At 46.3% G+C, this 19,245-nt stretch overlaps 1 protein-coding gene across 3 annotated transcripts in view; it reads left to right on the top strand.

Moving 5' to 3' along the window:
• The window catches only part of FNIP1 (folliculin interacting protein 1), a 60,963-nt gene that overhangs the window by 29,417 nt on the left and 12,301 nt on the right, over positions 1-19,245 (top strand). For 2 of the 3 annotated variants that reach the window (XM_021410301.1, XM_021410302.1), the window contains exons 3-11: positions 4,329-4,472; positions 8,541-8,641; positions 8,884-8,958; positions 9,182-9,273; positions 11,628-11,711; positions 12,652-12,723; positions 13,476-13,611; positions 14,126-14,327; positions 15,128-15,213. In XM_021410301.1, the coding sequence (XP_021265976.1) occupies positions 4,329-4,472; positions 8,541-8,641; positions 8,884-8,958; positions 9,182-9,273; positions 11,628-11,711; positions 12,652-12,723; positions 13,476-13,611; positions 14,126-14,327; positions 15,128-15,213 (992 nt within the window). The remainder of the gene's footprint in view (positions 1-4,328; positions 4,473-8,540; positions 8,642-8,883; positions 8,959-9,181; positions 9,274-11,627; positions 11,712-12,651; positions 12,724-13,475; positions 13,612-14,125; positions 14,328-15,127; positions 15,214-19,245) is intronic. The other variant, XM_021410303.1, reaches the window with a different exon arrangement.

The raw sequence follows: 19,245 nt of genomic DNA, 5'->3' as shown, positions 1-19,245 counted from the left end.
AGAGGAAGGTGTGGAGGGAGCAGAAGAAAGAGGAAGAGGAAGGAGAGGAGGAAGGAGAGAAGAAAGTAAGAGCCGAGCTGTGCACTGTGCGGAGTCCAGGTCCAGGGCTGGTTTGGCTGGGAAGGGGGAAAGGAGAAGAATGGTGAGAGGGCAGTGTCTTGTTTCCAGCACCCAGAGACGGGAGAGATTTTCAAGATCTATGATTTTTTTGGAAGCAATGGAAGAGAGAGAGAGGACCAGGGATACACAGCTTGAGATCTAGAGGTGCAACCTTAAAAAAGAGTGTGGGCTTAGGTTTGGGTTCACCTTTGCTGTGTAACCTCGTCGTCTTTATTTTTGGGACAATTTAACTGAAAGGTCATATGATATTTGATCTCCTACTGTGGCAGTTTCTTTCACTCCAAATGTCATATTTATCCCAAAGTAAAAAAAAAAAAAAAAATGGCATGCTGTTTTAAACAAGCTGGGATTAGCCACATGCTCCAATATACTACAGCACTGGATAAATGTTGAGCAGCAAATTGCTTTGAGGGATTAGTAATCGGATAGTGAGCCTTTTGCTTTTAGGTGAGTTGTGTGAAATCGAGACTCTGGTCCCTATCTGGCACGCAGTGGACAGGTTTCCAGTGGGGCAGGGCCAGCAGATAAAGGCACCAGCAGAAAGGAGCTCAGTCCCAGCCCTCCTTCCCAGCTCTGCCTGTCCTGTGCACAGGTACAGGAGCAGAACACCAGTGAGGAGGCAGTGGCTTGTCTTTTTACTTTTTCCACTCCTGTGAGTAATAGAGGAACTTGGCTGCTCTGGAAATCAAGTGAGAAAGTAGCTCTTGACATCAGCCTTTAAGAGAGAGACCTGGATTTTTACAGCAGCACTGTAAGGGAAGGAAAGAGTGCCCGCTCCTAGACAGGTGCATGTATTAATTACACATTCAGCCCAACACATTAATAAAGCAAAAGAGTTATCAATTTTGGAGCAATTTTTCAGCTCTGTGAGCTACCCTTTGCTTAATAACCTGTTCTGGAAATGGGGTACGGAGCTCCCAAATAACGGCAACTTTATTTGAATGCACATTTCTCCATAACCACCACCACAGTGATATTTGAGCAGCGGCTGTTACAGAGAGGTAGGAGAGTGTAAAACATACGATGACATTTCTCTTCCTTCTGTCACTCTCAGCCCCTAACACACACGCTCGCAGCCTGGCGTTAGTTCAATGCACTAGGCTCTTCTTGACTGTCTTGTTATCTCCAAACCAAAACTCGCTCAGTGGAAATTCCCCCTCCTGTGCATAGCAGCGTGTGTGTGTTCTTTCCACTTACTGAGGAATTTATAGACCTGGTGGCAAAGAGGTGAAAGTTTTTCTGATACAGGTGGAAAAAAGAGATTCCAGGAGCAGAAACCTACTTTGTACCCTGTTTTACTATGAAGGCCACCTACTGTATGTTTTTGTCAGAACTACCTGGGAGGCCTCCACGTCTTCCAGCAAGTTATGACCTCTCATGTAAGAACTGTGCCTGTCGGAAAGTCTTTGGAGCTGGGCAGTATCTGCAGAGAGCCAGCAGAGGAAGAATAAAGAGCGTGGCCATGGCAGGGAAAACAGCGTGGCACCAACAGTGGCAGTGCCTGCAGCATCCAGCAGCAATGTGCCTAGAGAGAAAACCCGTGGTTTAGAAAATTTTCCCTACACAATTCAGAAACAATTTTGTTAGTGTTTTACTTTTGGAATTCCGCCTTGCGTATGCTTCGGATGTTATACTGGAATGCAAGTAATCCCACTCCTTTGTTGCATGCTCTCTGGAGATTGGGTGCATCTAAAATTGCACTGACCTTTCGTAGTTAGTAACTGCGGAGGAGAGGGGCATTGCAGGTGCTTGATCTCATTGACCAACAGGTTATTCTTAAGCACATGAGACGTTTTTAACAGTGCAGCAACCGCGGTTTGTTAGTATTCTCCATTTTAGGAGGGATTTTGTGTGCGAGGTTCTGAAAAGCTGGGTGTCTGGAAGATCCTGGCCTCCTTTGCAGGCATCTTACAGGAGTCTTGGTTCATTAAATACCACTGTAAATACCAAATGACCGTTTTCCTGGTTCCCTATTTAAATTAGGCAGCTGCTGCCTCAAGATTCCAGTCTCCCTGGTGGATCTGGGGAAAGCTGCTCTGCAGAAAAATGCAGGAGGAGAAAAAATGAATTTAGAGTCAGTAATTTGCGAACTCAGCCTATTCTTTTAATGCACAGAGAATGTTGCACTTGTATAAATGCATTTGCTGGCTTTACAGTCTGAAGGAAGCTCAGTTGTAATAGTAGACTTTAGAGGGAACTTTCAACATCTGATGAAAAATGCAAGCTGAAATGTGGTTTGCCTGCAAAAGCTGCTGTAACCCTGTGGATTTTATGTGGTTTTATCACATGATGCTTGCCTAGCCTAGGACATTGTTGTTTGTGTCAGAGATAAAATGCAATTCTAGTTCACGAGTTCCTACTGAAGTCATATGATTATCATTCACATGTTCCAGCCATTGTGTACTGTGCTCGAGCTGCAGATACCAGGCATTAGCAAATCTACATATTGCATGAATCCAACGCGCTCACCAGTATGTTGTAATGAGAGGATACTACTATGGGAGGGCGTACATGTCAGTAAAGCACAGGACTCAGTGGCTGGTGAATGCTTCCTTCCCCTCTGCCACAGAATTACTGATTTGTCTGCACATTTTTCCTTAAGGCTGTCTGTGGCAGCAGCTCTATAATTGGAGCAGCCGTGCAGACTGCCGTGTGGAGCTCAGTAAGCCCCGACATTTTCCACTGTTTTACCTAAATCTGCCCACGGTTTGGCCCAAACAAAAACCACACGGTGGAAAAAAACAAAACACAACAATAACCTGCACGGCCTGGGGTAGGGGCACGGGATTCCCGTGGTCAAAATCTGCCATCCTTCCAGCAGAGCAGGCAGCCTGCTTGGGTACAGCTGTGGCTGACTGCTGAGCAGAGGTGCAGAGTTAGCACAGAACTGGCTGTTTCACCCTTTCCCTGTTCTACCTTCTCCTTTTTTTTTCGGAGCTATTAAAGATTGAAACATGCTTATGTTCTTGCCCGAAGTGGGACCTCGTGATGTAAGCCTGTGAGTCCGGAGATGAAGCTATGCCACGTAACAGCACTTTGCATTTCCATCTGTCCTTTGAACCTTGCTTCTAGTTTTCTTTGCTTCCAGCTTGCTCTTACTGGTTTGGTGATTGAGTAGGAAACGTTAATTGAGAGAGTCTTAGGGCAGTTAGTAAGTAATGCGAAGTGGCGCAGCCTATTTCTGTCTCTCAGTGCTGCACACCAGCAAATGTAAATAATACCAACCTTGCGTGGGTGTCTTGAAGTTTAATGAGCACGCAGAAAGTCCTTTGAGATCTTTCGGTGCAGCGGGTTGCCTAATACCTAGACGGCATTAATGAGCACGTATGCTGATTCTGCTGAGGTTGCTGGGATTCCAAGGTGAAATCACAAATGTTTTTTGAACCGAACGGTGGTGGAGCATCGCCAGTCCAGTACTGGCAATACTGTGTGCACAGGATCCCTGCAGAGATCAGATGACCCTGCCTTTTGGTTGCAGCCCTGTCTGAGCCCTCATAACTCCCTTTTTGCTACACTTTCTGAACAGCGTTTCAGAAACCACCCCTCGGACGATTTCTCCATCCTTTTGTGAAACTTCTCTGGCCTTTCTGTAACACCAGCTGTGGTTTTCAGTTCTGTCCACGCTCAGCCTGACAGCGCTCTCATAGTAAAAGCAAAAGGAACGTGTCACCTCTGTGCTGCTGTTCTAAAAGACCAGGAGACTTGGGCACGGCTGGGAGAGCTGGAAGTAGCACCTCTTCTCTCCTGGTCTGTGTGTTTCTGTATGTTGTGAGCTGCCCATCGCTGCAGACTGCACGGCACTGTCATGGTCCAGGCTGTGCATGTCACTGCTGTGCCACTTCTGTCCTAGGGGGCAGCACAGTGACGGCACGGAGAGCCCCTTGTTGTGTCCTCCTCTGTGTCCTTTGTGGCCATCCTTCCTCCTGAGCCTGGGCCTAAAAAAAGAGCCTGGTAGAGCTTCAGAGATGGCTGGCTGCTTAGGAAGGTGGAGTTGGAGGGAGCTGCTGGCTCCTCATTAGGAGCAAAACAGCTCTTCTTGCTTTCCTCCAGCCAGGCTGCAAGAGATGCCAATAAATATTCTGTTAAACGTTTTCCTGGGGTATAAGCCATTCTGCTGTTAAATGTCTTACCTAAACAGGTAAGTGCAGTGTTGCTCATTGGTGATTTCATGGCTGTGGGTCTTACTGTGGTGCACGTCTGTATTTCAGAAACTCTGCAGCGATGCTCAGGTGCGAGTGTTTGGGAAATGTTGCCAGCTGAAGCCTGGAGGAGATAGCTCTTCTTCTTTGGATAGTTCAATCAATTCATCCTCCTCATTCTCCGATGCAAAAGAACAATGCCCGAAATACCAGGTGAGCAGCCCTTCCTTTTTTTGGTATATCTGTGTCAAATACGTACAGCAGGTGGGGTGCCGAATGTTTGAAAACACTTGAAATTAAATGCTGGTGGTGGAGAGAAGTTTCCCATCAAAATCAGGCTTTAGTTGTGACTGAATCGTGTTTAATTCTGTAGCTTTGAGTTTGAACTAGTTTAAAGCCAACCAGCCGGGGCTCTCAGGATGGGTGTTGAGTAGCAGAAGCTTCTCCAAGGCATTTCTCTGTCTTATGACCTGGGTGATAACACTGGTTCAGTATGATCACACTTGGCGCACGTATCCTATCTTGGTAAAAACGAGGTAGTTCGTTTTACTTGTTAGCTAAATGCCAGGGAAGCACCACAGAAATACGCTATCTATGGGGACAGTCTGTGTAACAGCTTTCTAACGAGGGTTTCAGCGCACTTGAGTTACATTTTACATAAGAGATTTTGGCCATGAGAGTAGCCGGAGTCATCTGACACGGATATATTTCTGTCATCTCCCCTTCCATGGATCACAAGTGTTTTATATTAAGCCACCCTAAAATAGAACTAAGCCCTTCCACTCTTTGTAATGAAGTAATTGTGTGTTTGAGGGAAGCTGCTATCTCCGTGCCGTATTCCAAAGTACAGTACTACTGATGTCTTAATCTACCGTAGATATAAACGAAGAACCTTTCAGGGCTGACTTTCCTACTGTCACTTGCTATATTTGGCGAGCTGCATATTCCTGTTTTCTCTTTCTCATCACACTCTTTTCCACAGCTTCAGTAAGGTGGAGGCTGAAGGTCTGCTTTCCATTCCTGCCTTCCTGGAAGGGCATTTCGCTGCGGTTAGCAGCTTCCTTGCAGCACAGAGTAACCTCCTGTGGGTATTGTCTGGCCAAGACGAATGATGTCCCCCCACTCTCCTGAAATTCTCTCTCCTGCTGGGCAGCCTCTGTGCAAACAATGGTCAACGTTATTAAAGGAAATTAATTCTAGTGGTTAGCATGGCAGTATATTTTAAAGCTGTGGAAGGTTTTCCATTCAAAGTCCTCGTTTCTTCACGTGTATCACCTAGTCAGTGTCTTACTGAATTGATGTGTGGCCGCATCTGGCTCAGAAAGTGTGCAAGAAGCTTCCAGCTTAAATTGGTCTTCCACAGAGTATTGTTGTGAATCATTTACTGCATTCCCTGTGCTTCTTTCAAGCTTCCTCAGAGCTCCGTAAATACTGGAGTTCCTTACTGCACGATAAAATCTGTATCGTAATTTATTATGTGCACAAAAGGGTCCTAGCAGGTTTGTCCAGGTGTCGGTCCGCCTGCTATTTCCTATCTTCTAACTGCTCTATTCTGTAGCCTCAGAAGCTACTTAATGTGTTCTTCTGTTGCTTTTTTCAGCGGTACAAAATGGAAGTCCAAATAATACAATGTTGATAGGATTTTTTTATATAGTTCTTTGTTTCCTTGTTTCAGTACGTGCTGAACTTTAGATGAGCATTTTTAATTGTTCTCTGGGAAGTGAAATACAAGTTTTTGCACGTTATTGCTCTAATATTACCTCTTCTGTGCCTGCCTGTCAGTGTTTTCAGGGCTGAAAGTCTCCCTGATTTGTTGATCGTGACATCTGAGATTTATCCGTAGCATTGTTGATGTATACGTGTACTCGGCTATTGATAGCACCTTATGCACAGTAAATAGTAAGTGCTTGAGGTGTTATATTCAGAAATCTGATTTCCAAATAATGAAAATTTTACAACCTCTCGTATGCTAATGTGCAATAAGAAACGCTTGTTGGTATTTTACGATCTTTTCTCAAATGCATGCTTGTAAATATGACCTAGGGAATCGGTTTGTGTCCAAGCTGTCAGTGCTGGGGGATGGGCCCTTTTTGCCAGATGCTCCTTGGCTATTTTTCATTTGAGTTTTTAATATTTAACCCCTTTCCTCAGTTGATTGCACTCTACTTTGGTCTCAAGTGACCTTTATTTTGCAGAATTAAAGGCAAAGAGTTGAGTTGCAGGAGCGTTTCCTTTTTAAATGCATTAAATATATGCACCTTCTGTTATGCAAAGTGAAGTTATCACCACAAAGTGCAGATGAAATGCCAGGCTGCAGGAGACCAAGGGTGCACCGTACCACACTCTGCCTTCAGCATTGCTTGTCTCTGCCTTTCAGAAAAGGGAAATCCCTGTAATTAAATTTGAAAGCAGCTGATTTTCATTTGCTTTTTTTAATTTGGTTTCTTGACAAGGAAAATCAACAAGTTATTTTCAAGTGTTTCTTTCCTGATGTTTAGAATTAGATTTGCACGGTAGCAGGAAGTTGAAACCAAAGCTGGCCATCACGGGCTTGACATTTGTTCAGAAGAAGTTCTTCAACTGGAGACGTGCAACAGATTTAAAAGCAACAACCATAATATCTTTGGCAGTCGTAATTTGCAATGTTCTTACACTGGGATTTGGTGATGCTGACAGACCCATCATTTCCCAGAGGCATTACCATTCATGCTTCTCCTTCCTTGGAGCTCCTGATCTGTACCAACCAGTTTCAACATTTAGTTTCCCCATCCTGCCTCCAGTTCACCCAGGCTGGTAGGCAGTGTGAAATCTTGGGAAGTAAAGCTGGACGTTTCTGTGCCCCCAGATGCTGCCCTGTCATATGAAGGCTAACAAACTTTGCAATTCCATCCTCATTTTTATGGCTGTGATCGCTATTTCAGTTGTTCCCTCTCTTTCTTGCACTGACAGCAGATTTCAGAGGTTAATAATATGGCTGTTAACGTACTGCCATCTTAATTGAGAGCGCTTGAGAAGAGCTAAAAGCTGAGAAGTGCTACAAGTGTGCTTCTTTTTGGCTGATTAGCATTTCCTTGTTCTTGTCCTTGTGCTGAGGGCTAGCATGAGTAGCAACACGGAGTGGTCATTTCCATATCACGCCTCATTCCTGGTAGGAACCTGAGGTGTGGACACCCTGTCCTTAATTGTGCCCTGAGCTCACTGCCTGACACTGGGCAGAATAGTTAGATAAATCCCAAGCCTATTTAGGAATCCGAGTGAGGATCCTGCTTGTTCAGGGCTTGGATAATGGATACAAAGATATGGCACTTAGTAATTTCTGGACACGAGGTTGTTTCCATGCCTGCTTTTAGGGTCCTTTTTTGGAAGGATTACTCTGAGGAAGTGTTCTGAGTTATCACGCACCTCAGATACCTGTGAGCTGTTTGAGTGCTGTGAGTGAGTGATCACAATATTTTGAGTTACTCAGGGCAAGATAGAAATGAAGAGCCAGTCCTCGTATGCGGCCAGCCTAGAAAAGAAACAGCCCTGGATAAAGGGTTGGTAATCTCAGTCACTGAAAGCACACAACTGTGATGACTGTCATCTGAGTGTTGCCTGCAGCTGATTGCCCCAAGTCATGTTTAAATTTCAGGTTAGTGTCTGCAGTGCTGGGTCCAGGTGGTGACCCTGCAGTGCTGTTCCCTTGCAGCCAGGCAGTGAGCCCTGCAGTGAGCCCTCAGCAGCTGCATGCAGGGGATGCTCGGTGAAGCACGGTGCTGCAGCTCCCTCCTGCAGCTCCTTCCTGCTGCCATCACAGCTGTACCAGGAAATGGCACACAACGATGGGTCAAGTACAAAACACCATCCGTAGCCAAGATACAGCTCAGTCTTTGTCAGAAAACTCTGGGTCCAGCTGGGCTCCAGTGCACAACCCACATACGATCACCAGGGAACTTGCAACTCCTTGTCTGGCTGATACAAGGTTTAGGCTTACTGGTTTTCTTTCAACAAAGCGTGTAATTACACTCTAAACTTCTTAGCCCCTTGACCTCCTGCAGCGTGAATCGCCCCCCACCGGTATGGGTTAGGTTTGTTGGATGATTTTAGTGCTTTACTGCACAGTGAATTTGAAGATCACTTTCTTTGCTAGCGTTGTCTTTACTGAACTGTTCAACTCGGTGTATTTGACAGTGTTAGAGAGATGCTGCATGTTCATCTTTTAAGTAAGGGCTATTTTCCTTAGGTGTACTTTGCCTTGAGTAGAAGCGTGCTTCTAAACAAGTGGGTTATTTTTTTTTGCAGGGTTCTCGGTGCTCCTCGGATGCTAACATGCTTGGAGAGATGATGTTTGGCTCTGTGGCCATGAGCTATAAGGGCTCCACATTGAAAATTCACCAGATCCGGTAAGATTCTTTTTTTTTTTTTTTTACCACTGGTCTTGTCAGAAGATGTAATCCTTAGTGCTGATTTAAAATGTTGGCTAAAAGGAATTCCTGAATTTGCTCTATTCCGATATCACTCTGGACACAAAAGGCTGTTATGTTGTGTTTAGAGCTGTAAATTATAATCTGGAAGGGTGTGAAATGGAAATGAAAAGTCAGTCTTGGCACTGCTTCTGGCTGACATCTTCCTTTCCGTCCTCTAGCTCACCTCCTCAGCTCATGCTCAGCAAGGTTTTCACAGCTCGCACTGGAAGCAGCATCTATGGAAGCCTGAATACGTGAGTCCTTTAGAAATGATTTCTATTGCGTATAGGCAGACCTGGCTTTGAACTGATCCGTGTTTAATTTTGTATGTGTTAATTGACCCAGCTCAGAATGCGGCAGTGTAAGTCTGCATTCTTCTCTTGTCCGTTCTGTTTGAGCCTTAATATAGTGACGCTGTGTTTTACTGAAATACAAATCACTGGTTTTGTTGTATGTTTTATTTTCTGGGTCTTTTAGGTTGCAGGACAGTCTTGAGTTCATTAATCAAGACAGCAATACATTAAAGCCTGACCACAGTACAATTATGAACGGACTTCTTGGGAATATAGGTAATTACAAACAGATTTTATTTCCTATTTTGTTTACCTTTAACTGAGTGATGACAGGTTCTGGAATATGAAAGTCTAAGTAGAATCAAGTGCAAAAATAGGGAAGCTAAGATCTGAACAGAAAATGAATGTTAACGTGGAAAAGAGGTGAAGAAATTAGACAGTTCAAAGAATTATCAGTGGCTTAATTATATGCAGCTACATGTGTGTATATAAAACTCCATAGAGAAATATTAAACATACCTAAATTCAAATACAAAAAATGCTGGAAAATAATTGTAGAACTTTCTGAGCACTGCGTCTCAGATCAGGCAGGGTTGATTCTGCCTGGCTTAGTTCCCCCAATTTTATTTTTGTTAATAATTTCCATTCTGTTCTGTACTCTGGCCACCTGAACACATGTGGCTGCGTGTTCCATGCTAAGTTAACCTTGCACAGTTGCACTTTAGTTTTTGATCAGATTAGACAGATTGCTTCTTTGGTCTGATCTTGGAAGCTAAGCAGTCTTGAGAAACCATCTGGAGTCTCTGACTCTCAGCATTTGTGGAAGTGCTGTGGGTCAAGGCCGTGTGAGCATTAGGTGACAAAGTGGAGGATGTTGACTTTTCCCAGAGTGAAATCTAATAGTAAAAATACTGCACTTCCTTGCTCAGATGGGAGTACATCTTGCCTTTCCCTTGGTTTAGATCATTTGCTTTCCAAACAAGATGTCTTTTATGGTAGGTGGAATGAGGGATTTCTTTTTACACTTACTTTCCAGAATACTGCTGTAAAATCTACTTTTCTGAGGTTGGAAGCATGGAGTGAATTTGATGTCCCTATTGACTACAAAGCACAGTGCAGTCTTGTTGAAGCTAGGCATCAGTGTAAATGCTCTTCAAGCTGAAGGGCTGGCATACTTCATTAAAACCATTCCAATCTTCCATTTGTAAGGGAAGCTGCTTCCTGAATTTACGAAGCTGGGCAAGTTTTTTTTAAAAAAATAATACAATTTTCTTCTTGTAATGTTCACTATTCCTGAATATTAAATTGCGATTTTTCACCAGCCCTCGAGTGAATGAGGTGCCCCATCTATGAGACAGGGGAACCCTACTCATCTGCTTTTAAGGTTTTGTTGTGGTTTATGCTGGCAGAAGTGTTTGCTATGCCACCTAATCTGTGAGCTCACGTGGAGCTGTTGGAGCTCTCAGGCACAGAGCCCAGCTGATGCAGGAGCAGCCCATGGCACCTGGGCGCCCAGCAGGGAGGGAGGAGGTGCCTGCAGGAGGAGGATGCTGGAAGCACTTTGCAGTTGAGCTGCACACGCTGTCATTCTGTTCAGCAGTGTTTGTTTACAGTTCCTATTTCAGCACATGGGGAACCATGGGTAAAGTCGGCAAAGAAGTTAATCTGTAACTGCAGCATTTCTGACAGTGGGGTTAAATACCAAACGCTGCTTCTGACTCGCTGGCTCTTGCCAGCCTGCAGCAGGAGGAGGCTCTGTGTGTTTTGGTTGGGAACTATTTACAGGCTGCTTTTTTTAGATATGCTGGATAAAGAGGAAGACAGAAAGAAAAGAAGCACTAGTCATGTCCGTTCCTTTACCGAGGAATGAGGAGCCATGAGAATGGAAGGGAGCTTTGCTGCAGTGCAACCTTCATGTTTTCTGTAATCAGTAAACCCTGAGTGATCAGTGGCTTCCAGTCTAGGAGAGGGGCTAGCAGTTAACTTGTTAGAATGCCCAGATCTGTGTACTGTAAATACACACCTTCCCCTGGATACCTGCATTCCAGCAGTACTCTCGGGATGGAGCACGAAGAAGACTGCTGACTCTGGGCTTTCTGTGTGGTTGTTCCACTGATGCAGCACACTGACTGCTCTCGGAGCAGCTCCTTCAGCCTGGCATCTTCTCTTGGTTCCACCAAGAGCAATGTCTGCCTGCCTCCTCTCCTTCCTCCCCGGCGTCCTCAGTGACAGCGCTGCTCAGACACCCCGCAGTGTGATGTTAAAACAAACATTGTCCTCCGCCATGAATCTCCTGTTTGTGATCGACTTGGGCTCGGAGCCTGCATAAATTAACCGTTTTCAACTCAGAAAAAAAAATAAAAAAAGCCCATGGACAGAAGCCCCGTCCTTGTATGGGAGATGCTGTAAAGCTGGGTCTATTATTTTAATGTCATAAGTAGCCTGTAGTTCAACTGTGAGCCATGCTCCTTGAATCACCGTTCTTGTTAAGCGTAAGAGCTGTTCTCCTGCGGACGTTACTCTGCATTTATGTTGGCTTATATCTTCTCCCTGCCCTGGCCCCCTCCCTACAGACTGTTCTGCTTTACTAACCTCATTCTTTCATGTGTATTTTACGTTTTGCCATGTAGGTCTTTCACAGCTTTGCAGCCCCAGGCGGGCATTCTCTGAACAAGGTCCGCTCCGCCTGATCCGGAGCGCCTCTTTCTTTGCAGGTTTGCAGTGTGCTGTGTGCTGTGCTGTGTGCCTAGTCTAGCTGCTGGGACAGCCAGGTGTGCCTTGGTAGCACAGCCCTGGAAATAAGACTTCCTTCTTTTTTGAAACACAAAACAGACAGCGATCTCTGCTCTCTCATCTTTTTGGATGCAGAGGACAGCAGATATTCAAATCGCCCTCTTTAGGGCTGCTTGGTTTGTGTTTTTTGCTTTGTAAACTTATTTATACAAGATTTCATCTTTTTAGAAATAATTTCTCACAATAGCATCAAGCTATTTTCATCTGGATTCACTTCCAGCAAGCTGTAACAATTAAAGCTAACCTATGATGATATAAAGTGAATGTCTCTCGCTTTTATTAGCTGGGTCTTATTTCCATGGCTGAGTAGCTTCTGTTCCACAGGCATATTTGTAAAATGCATCACATGTAGAGGCTGCTAAGCCTGATACACTTTTGATCTTCTGTATATGCAGACTGTGATTCTGGACAGCTTACAGCTTTGTTGAACAACCAATGCACTGCTCGCAATTTAGAAGTATTTATTTTCTTCAAGGCAGCATTGTAAAATCCTTGTAAAATTTTATAATAGCTGGGAAAGCTGCTATAGGACTGAAATGTTGTTGATTTTTTTTTTGTCTGTGCTCTGAGCTATGTGGCAGAATAAAACCTTACTGAAAAGTATTGACATAAAGAAACAGAGAATGTGAGCCTGATGCAGTTTGGACTAAAGCAGATATATGGACTTCAGAAAATTACATACCAGCTTTTGAAATCAGTGCTTTGGCTTGCTCAGCTAAGCAGCCTTTCTTGGTGATGGCCTTGTGAAGTGCTGTTGATCTGAATTAATGAGCATGTTTTTGTTTCATTAATTACATGGAGATCGGCAAACAAGAAAGGAACTGTATATTCCCCTGCTAATTGGTATTCCTTGTTTTACAGTTCACAGCAACCCTATGGATATGCCTGGGAGGGAGCAGAATGAGGACAGAGACAGCGGTATAGCAAGATCTGGTAATGTCAGTTCCGTTAACCCTATAAGTTCTGAAGTTGTTTGGTAATAGTCACTAGGTGTCCATCTGTCTTGTTACTGAAACATGCAGATGTCATAAAGTAACTTCCCGTGCTGAAACGTGATCATTCTTTTTTTGTTCCACGTAAGCATTCGTGGGACTGCTGCCTCGGGCACCGAGGGTGTTTGTTTCATAGGAGCCCCACAGAGCTGATCTGAGCAGCGGTGCGATTTATTAAAGCACGCTGCAAATAGGAAAGCCAAATTAAACACTGAAATGAGTCGACGGCATTTCCGAGCAGTACTCGTTGTCATCTCCTTACCAAACTGAGGAGGACATCAATGTTAAAACATGAGCTTGCCTCCCCAGTGCCCCCCCAGCCACCGCCATCCTCACTTGGGGGGTTGGGCACTTGGGGGTAGGGCTGGAAAGGCTTTTAAAGATGCGCTCAGCATTGATCCTTTCCACAAAGAATCTGTTTCCCAATACTCAGGGTTGATGAGCAAGGTGCAGCCTGTGTGTTGCTTAGTACATAAGGCTGTAAGACTGTCCCACCCTTGCAGTGCTTGTATAGCTTGCTAATGTTGTTACGGACTGATTATTTTGAGATGAGAAGTGTAGATAAGCAAAAGAGAAGGCACTTTGTGAGCAACACCAGTTTATATTCAGGGACATAGTTGAGTTGCTGGTATTATTTTCCAAACATTCCTTCTTCTGGAGAGATTTATATATATGTGTATTTAATTATTGCAGCATCTCTTAGCAGTCTGCTCATCACTCCGTTTCCATCTCCGGGCTCCTCGTTTAACAAAAGCTGTGCCAGCAGTTACCAGAGGCGTTGGCGGCGCAGCCAGACGACCAGCTTGGAGAACGGGGTCTTCCCTCGATGGTGAGCAGGGATTGATGGTGCTGGTTGCTTCCCACAGTTTTCCACCATTTTCAGCTTGATTCTGCCCTTGCGTATGCACGTCTGTTCTTGCTGTTGCTTCCTGTGGTGTATTTGCAAAGCTGTATGTCAGGCTGAGTTCGACACCTGAACTTTGCAGTCTCTGTTTTCTTGAGGCCATTTGCACTAACTGTAGGCTGTACTTTTGAGGATGAGAAGCCCTAAAATCCTACTCAAAACGCAAATTCTTGGCAGAAGTAAGAGAGAGTGAGGATACCTTGTTCCAATCCCACAAAGGCTTTGAATCTGGCTCCAGATTTTCTGACTGCAGGGTCAGCTAATGGTTGCTTTTGAAGAATTGCAAAGTGGTTGCTATCGATGGCGTTGATTTGACAGCGCATGCAAACCAAAGGTGTTTGTTGAAGTTAAATGTTCTGGAATTTAATTACACAGGAAAACCAAGGTACAACTTTAAACAGTGGATTGTGTTAACTTTCTATTTTTTCCATGTTTCAAGGTCCATGGACGAAAGCTTTAACTTGTCAGATGACAGCTCTGGTCCTAGCCCAGGAATTGTCAGGAAGAAGAAGATAGCAATTGGAGTTATTTTTTCACTCTCCAGAGACGAAGATGAAAACAACAAATTTAACGAATTCTTCTTCTCACACTTTCCGCTTTTTGAGAGTCACATGAACAAACTGAAGAGTGCAATAGAACAGGTAAACACGGCCCCTTCTGATCCTTGTGCTTGTATTGCTGTATGTTCCCCCCCCAGCCCTTTCAGATTTCATTTCTGACTCTTGTCACTCGTTTACAAAAGTGGGATCAGCTCGCTGCCTGGTACTGAAACTGCACCAGCAAGGATCTGTGCTCCACAACATCTCTGATGTTTCCTATCGCTTGCTCAAGTACAGCACAGAGTGCAGACAGAGCTGCTGCATTATACTACAGAGGCTGCTGAAACAACAACAGGCCTTTGGCTGTGTGGGCTCCCAGCGAGCCCTGGATCAGTGAAGGGAGAAAGGTGCTTTCAAGGCCACCCTCACCTCCCTGCTTCAGCTGTATCTGAGCACTGGGGACTGCGGGTTCAGAGCCTATCTCTAGGGTATTCCAGACTGTAAATAAATACCAAGCTTTTCACTTTCCATTTTTATTTATTTATTTTATCTTAAGCCCCTGAATCTGATACGTAGGAAACTTTCAAATATGTGGTTAGATTTGCTTCAAATCTCTCTTCTAGGAAACACTTAGCGGTTACTTTGCCCCTGCAGTAAAAACTTTGACCCCTTTTATGCCTTTAATGATGAAAAGAACAGGAGAATGAGGCTGCAAACGCATGTGCCTCACCTATCTTTCCTCAGATAGGAAAGCTGGCACTTGTACCATCGTTTTATCATTTAAAAAAAAAAATTATTTGCATGACTAGTTGCATGATAGATAAAGTCAAACACATGACTTTGTTTTCCATTTTCTGTAGCTCTGTCTGGTGTTACTTATCTGTTTAATGATTGTTTTCAAGGCTATGAAAATGAGTCGTAGATCAGCTGATGCCAGTCAGCGGAGTTTGGCGTATAACAGGATTGTTGATGCCCTCAATGAATTCAGGTGAGCAGTTTCTCTCATATCTTTTGTGGCTGTTTCTTCAAAAGCACTTCAGCCATCTAGGTCTTCCTCCTCAGTGCAGGATTTTCTGGGCGGTGGAGGCCTTATCCCAAAAAGAAAATGTTGTCTCGTCTAGAAATGTAGCATATAACATCTAAGGTCTCCTTTAAAAGTAAGTACCAGAGAGGCCCTGGAGATAACAGGCCATTCTGTTCTGTTTGTGGGTTTGGGTTTTGCCAAGTGTGCGTATCCACCGGGGCTCAGTCTGAGCGGAGCAGAAGTGACCAGTGATGTCTGTGCTTTAGGTGATACTGAGCTCCCAGCAGCCTCTTGTCTTGAGACCCATTGAGGGATGAGAATTGCCAGCCCATGTTAGGACTCCTCCTTTGGTATTTTCTTGATGTGCGAGCAAAGCAGGACCTTCACCCCGCTCTAAATTCTGCTCTCTGAATGAGTCTCAGATAACCAGTTACTGGCAAGGAGATCTATCTTATTCTCTCAGAAGAACACACTGCTGCAATCTCTTGCTATCAGTACCTGCAGGGAGCCTCTCTCAGCAGTTAACGTACGTAGTAATGCAGATAAGCACATCCCTGACATTTAACTCTATGTTCTTTCCATACTTTAAGTAATGGGGAGGGAAATAAAAAGAAATCCATCTGTTTCAAGTGATTCATGCCCTCTCAGATGGGAGTGGCAGGGTGCTCCCTTTCACAGACAGCACAGAGCTCCTTTTTAAAGGCATGACAGCAGGCAACGTGCCAATGTTTAAACCAGAGAATTCTGACATCGGGAGGTGCGTTACCCAGCAGGAAGGATCCTGAGGGCTCACTCATTTTTCTGTAGTTTGTGCCGTGCCAGGGGCTGGGTGGTGTTTCAGGGGAAAGGCACAGTGTATATTTGTGATTTGTTTGTATTTGTAGACCTTCCCCCTAGGGAAGCACCGGGGGTGTGTTGGGTAGGGACGGGAGGAGCAGCAGAGCACGTGGTTGGGGTGAGCCGTGCCAAGAGCGGAGCGGAGGGTGCAGGAATCTTTTGGGAGCTGCAGATTCTGCCCAGGGAGCTGAGACGAGTTCAGCAACTCCAAGCAGCCACGGGCTTCCCTCTGCTCTGCTCTCCCTGTCCTCCCCCTCCTCTCCCTGAGCAGTTTCTTTGCGTTCCCATTCCCTGATAACAGCATCTCCCAGCCGCTTTCCCCAAAACTTCCCCCAAAACATCCCCCCCCCCCCCACACACACTTGGTGGACTTCACGTGTTATCCGTTTCCTTCCAAGTTAAACAGTCTCAGAGTGACGGGAGGGGCACGTACCCAGAGCTGGGTGCAGCAGAGCTGAGCCTGCAGGCCCACCCAGCCGCCCCACGGCTCGTTGCTCCGGCTGGGCAGCGCGGTGGGGCCGTGCCATGGTGCTCACCTGGCAGCCTGCAGCCGGGAGGGCAGGGCTGGGCAGGGCAGTCACGTCCCCTGGGCTGGCACTCCTCGCCCCAGCCATTGTGGGATGATCACGCACATGACCCGCTCATTGCGTAACCCCGTGTGGAACGACCAGTTTTATGCGGAGGTTTCCATGGTGATATAAATATTACTCTTTAATAGCGTAACGAGGTGAATTAAATCCAGTTTAATGTCGGATAACCGAATTTCCTGGGGCAGCAGAGCTGGGTGATGAGGTGGTTTCGCCGCAGCGTGCCCGGAGCCAGCCCAGGCTGAGGGTCCTCGCAGTGCTGTGCAGGGACTGCAGCATGCAGCAACACGATGTCTGTGCAATAAGGGGAGAAAAGGGATCCTTAAGCGCCAAAGACAGGATGCAGAGATGTTCTGGCACAGCTTCAGCAAACCCATTTGTGCCGCTTTTATCTCCCTGGGCGCCTGCTTCCCCACCGGAGTCACGGGGAAGTCAGGAGCCCGAGTCCTTCGCTGAACCTGAAACTCGTGCTGATTTCTACCCTCTTAAGCAAATTCTGCTGGAGGGAAGAAGGGTGCTGACTTCAGTGGGTTGCCGTTTCTAAAGCGTAATCCCGTGCTGTTTTAACTCGTTGCGGGCGCTCTGGCTTTTTGAAGATTTTTTTGGTGGGGAGACTTTCAGAGCAATCACACGGCTGCTTTCCTCGACTGCTGCTGCAGATCGATGCCTCTGGCACAGTCACCATCAGAGCAGTGCCCAGCTCCAGGCCCCCCCTTGTGCCGTTACCCATTTGCAACAATTTTCGCGTTCTGAAGCGGTGATGGATTTGGCTACGAATACTTGACTTAAAGCTTAAAACCCTCTGTGGATGTCAGATGTGCAGACACATGACTTATGAAATAAGCCACTGTACTTGCATAAACACTTCAGCTCCCTCGGTCCCCGAGGCCGACGCAGCGCTGCTCTGCAGCTGACGGGTACCCGTGTGGCAGACAGCACTGCTGAGGAGGCAGTGCACGTGGGCCCGGGGAAACACCTCCTGCCGCTTCCTGGCAGCCAGATTCCATCCTGCTTTATGCCAGCAGTTTTTAAGCAGCTTACGGTGCTGTGAGCGGCAGTGGATCTTACCCCCTGCACAGGGGAACCCCACTCCTGCAGTATGGGAGGAGGGAACGAGGGCAGGGAGCAAATTGGCGTGCAGTAAGTTTTACAAAGCGCTGATGTTTTTTCCTTTTGGAAGTACAGCACAAGAAGATGCTAAGCTTTGTCGTTACACTGCAGCTCCCAGCACCGTGCCAGGCTCAGCAGCGCCTTGCTGACGGAGGGGGAGCTGCAGGGATACTGCCTCAGAGAGTTGTTGAGGTTGGAAAAGACCTCTGGGATCACCAAGTGCACCCCCAGCCCACCCCACCGTGCCCGCTGACCCTGTCCCCCAGAGCCACGTCCCCTCCATTCTGAACGCCTCCAGGTCGGTGACTCCCCACTCCCTGGGCAGCCTGTGCCTGTGCTGACTGCTCTTTGGAGAAGAAATTTCTCCAGATATCCAACATGAACCATTCCTGGCACAACTTGAGGCCGTCACCTCTCATCAGGAGGCCGCCTCCTCCGCCAGCTGCCAGTCCTGTTGGTGGGCATCTCCCCGGCCTCAGAGCACCCAGACCCTTGCTCCCACCCATGCTGAGTTCAGCCTCCCTGGAGCACGAGGGGAACTTATAAACAGGAGGGAGAGCAACTTCTTACATGGTCTGATAGCGGTAGGGCGATGGGGAATGACTTTAAACTCAAAGAGGGGAGATTAAGGTCAGATGTGAGGAGGAAATCCTTCTCTCCAAGGGCAGTGGGCTGCCAGCACTGCTGCCCAGAGCTGTGGGTGCCCCATCCCTGGAGGGGCCCGAGGCCGTGGGTGGGTGCTGTGCAGCTGAGCTGTGGGGCAGCTGGTGGTGGGGCTGGGTGATCTTTAAGGTCCCTTTCAACCCAGCCATTCTGTGATCTCCAGATTTTAACCACTTCAAGCACACTGCAGCCCCATGGGATGTGCCCCCTTGGTGAGCTGCCATGGGATGCCGCGGGAATGCAAACAAGGGAAGGGGGTACTCGAAAGGCTTAACTTCAATTATTAATTGCTAGCATTTTTTTTTTTTTTAAATCCAGTTAACTGAAGGAAAAAAGCGGCGCTTTTCTTAAAAATATATATCTTTCTCGTGTCTCTTTTTTTATTACTAGTTTGATGGGTTTGTTTGGCTTTCTCCCTAGTCGAAGGGGAGCGTTGCTGCGTGCTCGCAGGGCTGGCAAGCAGTTAATCCTTGCCCTTGCTCCGTGCGGGCTCGGCATGGAGGTTCCCCGTGCTGCAGTCACATGCCTGCTGGCCGCCCGCCAGCGCAATCTGATCTGTCTCTGAGGAAACACTATCGGCTGCAGATGCAGCCAGGGTTACCAGAATAGTAAATAACGAATCACAAGACCCGGTCTATCTTTTCAACGAAAACAAATATTTTAATATCTTGGGTTTGGTTTAGAAGTAGTTTCTCTTTTTCAAAGGGCTGGAGCTGCTAGCTGCAGGAGGCTCGGCTTGGGTAGTTTGCATAGGAAGGAGAAATAAGCTTTATTTTAGGTCGTCACATTTATCTCCAGT

The sequence above is a fragment of the Numida meleagris genome, chromosome 12 (assembly GCF_002078875.1).
Source record: "Numida meleagris isolate 19003 breed g44 Domestic line chromosome 12, NumMel1.0, whole genome shotgun sequence".
Taxonomy (NCBI): domain Eukaryota; kingdom Metazoa; phylum Chordata; class Aves; order Galliformes; family Numididae; genus Numida; species Numida meleagris.
Note: the sequence above shows the minus strand (reverse complement) of the source record. Positions and strands in the feature narration are given on the sequence as shown.